The 4,727-nt window shown below is 56.8% G+C and overlaps 2 protein-coding genes across 2 annotated transcripts in view; one reads left to right on the forward strand and one right to left on the reverse strand.

Annotated features, from left to right (window-relative positions):
* The window catches only part of VDBG_03080 (vacuolar import and degradation protein), a gene marked incomplete at both ends in the record, with an annotated part of 2,611 nt that extends 947 nt beyond the window's left edge, over window positions 1-1,664 (forward strand). Inside the window, one exon of the mRNA XM_003006895.1 lies at window positions 173-1,664. Coding sequence (XP_003006941.1) covers window positions 173-1,664 — 1,492 coding nt within the window. The remainder of the gene's footprint in view (window positions 1-172) is intronic.
* A 702-nt stretch (window positions 1,665-2,366) lies between these two features.
* On the reverse strand, window positions 2,367-4,532 carry VDBG_03081 (alpha,alpha-trehalose-phosphate synthase; the record flags this gene model as incomplete). The annotated part of the gene is made up of 2 exons (XM_003006896.1): window positions 2,367-3,927; window positions 4,357-4,532. 2 exons carry the CDS (start codon window positions 4,530-4,532, stop codon window positions 2,367-2,369), a joined length of 1,737 nt encoding a protein of 578 aa, XP_003006942.1.
* Between the last annotated feature and the right edge of the window lie 195 nt (window positions 4,533-4,727).

The following is a 4,727-nucleotide window of genomic DNA, read 5'->3' on the forward strand; positions in this document are numbered from 1 at the left end:
CTCGGGATCATCGTACAGCAGGACGCCTCCGTGTCGCGATTGTCACGAGGTCCGTAGTGGCAGTATTGGCCTACAGGTGAGGGCAAGGATCGTGATTGGCTCGGAATCCCTATTGTTGCTGACATCAATCCGGTCTTCAACTTTGAATTCCCTTTCTTTCATCTTTAATCAGTTTACCCCCGACCGCGCCGCGTACTCGTGGCTCCTTCGCTTCAAGGATCAACCTACCCCTGGAACGTTTCCAGGAAGGTTTGCTTCGCTGTCTCTGGGAGCAACTGAATGAGACCAAATGGGAGAAAATTAAGGAGCGTGAGCAAGAATATGTCACCGACGCATTCAACGACCTTCAGATGGAAGACACACCTGAAGAGGAGGAAGAGGAAGAAGAGGAGGCGGAAGAGCCTGAGTATGAGGATGCCGACCCTGGACAGCAAAGCGAACACTACGACAGCGATGAAGAGGATGAGGACGTTGTCACCAAAGACGAGGACGGCAACGTCAACTCGCAGCTCGCTGTTGGCTATAAGCACGATCGTTCATTCGTTGTGCGTGGTTCGAAGATTGGCGTGTTCAAGCACACAAACAACGACAAGCTCGAGTTCTCGACCAACATCTCCAAAGTTGAGACGCCCAACGGTGTTCTGTTCAGCCCCAAGAAAGTCATGTTGCACAACGAGGATCGCAACATGATTCTCCAACATCAAACAGACCCCAATAAGCTGTACCGCATGGACCTCGAGTACGGCAAGGTTGTGGACGAATGGAACGTCCACGAAGATATTCCTGTTGTCACGTTCGCGCCCGAGAACAAGTACGCCCAGATGACGCACGAACCCACTTTCCTCGGTGTCTCGCACAATGCACTCTATCGCATCGACCCTCGTCTATCGGGTGACAAGCTTGTGGAATCGCAGTTGAAGCAGTATGCCTCTAAGAACCAGTTTTCCGCCATGGCGACGACCGAGAAGGGACACATTGCCGTGGCCTCCAACAAAGGCGACGTCCGTCTCTTTGATCGTCTCGGAATCAATGCCAAAACGCATATTCCGGCTCTTGGAGAGGCTATCATTGGTCTCGACGTCTCCGCGGACGGCCGCTGGGTGCTCGCCACATGTAATACGTACATTCTGCTCATCGACGCCATGCAAAAAACGGGCAAGAACGAGGGCAAACTCGGCTTCGAGAAGCCCTTCGCCGCCGCCGATAAGCCGCAGCCGCGTCGTCTCGCGCTCACGCCCGAGCACGTTGCGCAATTCTCGCACGAAACGGGCAAGCCGGTGCGCTTCACGCCCGCGCGCTTCAATGCCGGCGAGGGGGTTGAGGAGACGAGTATCATTACGGCCACGGGCCCGTACATCATTGAATGGAATCTTAAGAAGGTGCTCCGCGGCGCCAAGGCGCCGTACCTCATCAAACGGTATACCGAAGACGTCAAGGCCGACGACTTCCAATTCGGCACCGACAAGAACGTCATTGTCGCGCTGCCGAACGAGGTCAACATGATTGGCAAGGGCGGGCTCAAGCGGCCCACACGCGAAAGCATCGCTGGCGACTTTACACGGCTCAGTGTGCCGGGCGGCCGGAAGAGTTCGGGTCGCATCGGCACGCCGAGGAGCGGGCGTTACAAGCTTGGTCGGGATGAGGTTGTCAACTCCCCGTACTAAGGAACGGAATGGGTGGGGGATGATTTGGGATGATTTGCTCAAGGTTGTGGCAAGATGGAGTTGACTCTGGTGACGGTTCGGCTTCGACTGACTGCTTGACCCTTGACTTTGGGTTAGTTGATGCACGTTTGGACTGGTGTTGTTTGGTGGTTTGGGGGCGGGATCTCACTTCTTCGCCTCTTCTTTTCTGATACTTATTTTCTCCTTTTCTTTCCTTTGTGTTTTGTCTGGCCGAGATACCTTTGCGGTCCCAGAACGTGGTTTGGTGACGAGAAGAGAACATGAGAACCGATTTCCAGGACTGGCTTACTGTCCTTCTTTTGTGATTTATGAATGACCTGCAAGTCACGAAGTGTGGCATGTTTTGCTTTGAGGAAGATTCAGCCAAGGGATCAACGTGGGCTTCTTATCGAAGGTCATGGTTGACAGGGGAGGCATCACACGCAATCATGAATCAGTAGTTAGTCAATTAAAACGAGGGTTGGAGACATGAGTTAACAGAGTACCCTATGGAGTGAAATCCTCGCATCACATAAAAAACAAAACGAGGATAGACAAAGGTTGAAAGGAAAAAAAAAGAAAAAAAGGGAAAACCGTACAACGCCCTGCTTCGTGATGCGCCCGTCCAGCGCTCGTCATGTCTATCTTTCGCATGGCCGGCTAGCGTCAGCCATGCCATTTTTGCTCTCGTCCCGCCGTCAGTCACGCAGCCTCCTTTTCGGCTTCCGCCTTGGCGTCCTCGCTATTGAAGATGCCCTCGACGGCGCCCTTGACGGCCTGGGCGCCGGCGGCGACGCTGCCGGCGACGTTGCCAATGGCCTTGGGCTGATGGCTCGCGTCGGAGGAGAGGCGGGTCATTTCGTTGACGAAGGACTGGCCCCACCAGGCCGAGGTGTACTTGAAGACGTAGCGTTCGAGTTTCTTGTAGTTGGCCTCGCGCTGCTCGGGGGACATGGTGACGGCGTCGTGGAGGGCGTTGGCGAGCTCCTCGGTGTTCCAGGGGTTGACGATGAGGGAGCCGGACAGGGACTGGGCGGCGCCGGTGAACTCGGAGAGGACCATGACGCCGTGGCGCTCGCGCTGCGTGGCGATGTACTCGTACGAGACGAGGTTCATGCCGTCGCGGGTCGAGGAGACGAGGCAGACGTCCGAGACGGCGTACAGGGCCGTCAGCTCCTCGAAGGAGACGGACTGGTGGAGGAAGTGGATCGGCATAAACTCAATGGTGCCGAAGCGGCCGTTGATGCGGCCGACGAGCTCGTTGACGACGGCGCGGAGGTTCTGGTACTCCTCGACGTCCTGGCGTGATGGGATCGCCACCTGGACGAGGACGATGCGGCCGATCCACTCGGGGTGCTCCGTGAGGAAGACCTCGAGGGCGTGGAGCTTCTGGGGTACGCCCTTGATGTAATCGAGTCGGTCGACACCGACGATGAGCTTGACGCCCTCAAACTTGCGCTTCAGGGCCTCGATGCGCTTCTGGACGACGGGCTTTTGGAGGCCCTCGACAAACTTCTCGGGGTCGATGCCGATGGGGAAGGCACCGACGGTGACGAAGCGGCCCTTAAACTCGACTCCGTTGGGCGTCGTCGGTGTTGAGAGAATGCGGGAGCAGCTGGACAGGAAGTGACGAGCATAGTCGTAGGTGTGGAAGCCGATGAGGTCGCAGTGGAGGAGGCCGGCGAGAAGGGCCTCGCGCACAGGCAGGATACGGTAGATTTCAGAGGAGGGGAAGGGTGTGTGCAGGAAGAAGCCAATTTTGACATTCTTCTTGGAGTTTCCCATCTCCTCACGCAGCATCTCTGGCAACAGCATGAGGTGATAGTCGTGGACCCAGATCAGATCGCCATCCTGGACATCCTTGATTACCGTCTTAGCGAAGAGGCGGTTGACCTCTTGGTACGCAGCCCAGGCGCTCTCGTCAAAGGTAATCTCGCCGGGGTGGTAGTGGAACAGGGGCCAGAGGATCGAGTTGGAGAAGCCGTTGTAGTGGCGGTCGGCGAGGTCGTCGTCGACGAAGACGGGGTGGGCGCCGTACTCGTCCTTGAGGCGCTGCTTCATGCCAGCGACTTCTGCCTCGGGAACCTCGAGGCCAGGCCAACCGTACCACTGAAAGCTTGTGGTTTTGGACAGGCCGCTGAGGCCAGTGACGAGACCGCCGGAGGACATGGAAAATTGATAGTTGCCATCTTCCTCGCGCTTGATGGTGATGGGGCAAACGGTTCGACAGCAGGAGGAGTCGACCGGGCGGAGCGGCGTCTTGCTCGAGGAGAGCAGGCATTTATGTGTGCGTGTTCGTGTCGGATGATGCTTGGTTCGGAGCTGTGGAGAGGTCGTCTTATTTGACAGGTCGTGAGGCGAGAGAGTGGTGGTGATCCGAGGATTACAAGGTCGTGGGCTCCAAGTAGTGGTTGGGTGCTGGAGCAGGAGTGTAAAGAGTACTGGACGCACAGAAAGCTTGCAGGGCGGGCAGTGAAGGCAAGAAAAAGGAGCGTCAAGCAGATGGACGGGGACCTGGGAACTCCGGAGACCTTGGCGCGTAGCTTTATGACGAGATGGAATGGAGGGCGAGGGCTAGGGGAGGGGCCCTACTGTGGAATGGTGGCAGGGGTGCGTCGCTGGGTATAGGCGCCCTGAGAGGGCCTGACGGAGGGGAATCAACAGGGGACGGGAGGGACGATAGCCGTTTGACTTTTTGGAAAACAGTGGAACGCGGAGAAGACGCAGGATGGCCACGTCGACATTCTCACTCTGATGTCCATTGATTCCACGGCATTGATTCCACGGCATCGGATTGGCCTTTCCAGCTACGTGAGCCTCCTTGTCCATGAAAGACCCCTCTCCAAGCACACGAAGCTTGGAAGGCATGACGGATCGGCAAGCTGAACGAACGCCATCTCCCTAGCAAATACCTAAATTGGGTGCTGTAGGCCTGGATCTGGCGGACCACCAACCAGAAACGTCACCACGCCGAGCAATACAATGTCAGGTACCGTAAGGCATCTCGTTACCAGCGTGAGGTGGTCCCAGCGAGCCGTGAACTGGGCGCCAGCCCCTTGTTTG

Source organism: Verticillium alfalfae, genomic scaffold (genome assembly GCF_000150825.1).
Source record: "Verticillium alfalfae VaMs.102 supercont1.3 genomic scaffold, whole genome shotgun sequence".
NCBI lineage: Eukaryota > Fungi > Ascomycota > Sordariomycetes > Glomerellales > Plectosphaerellaceae > Verticillium > Verticillium alfalfae.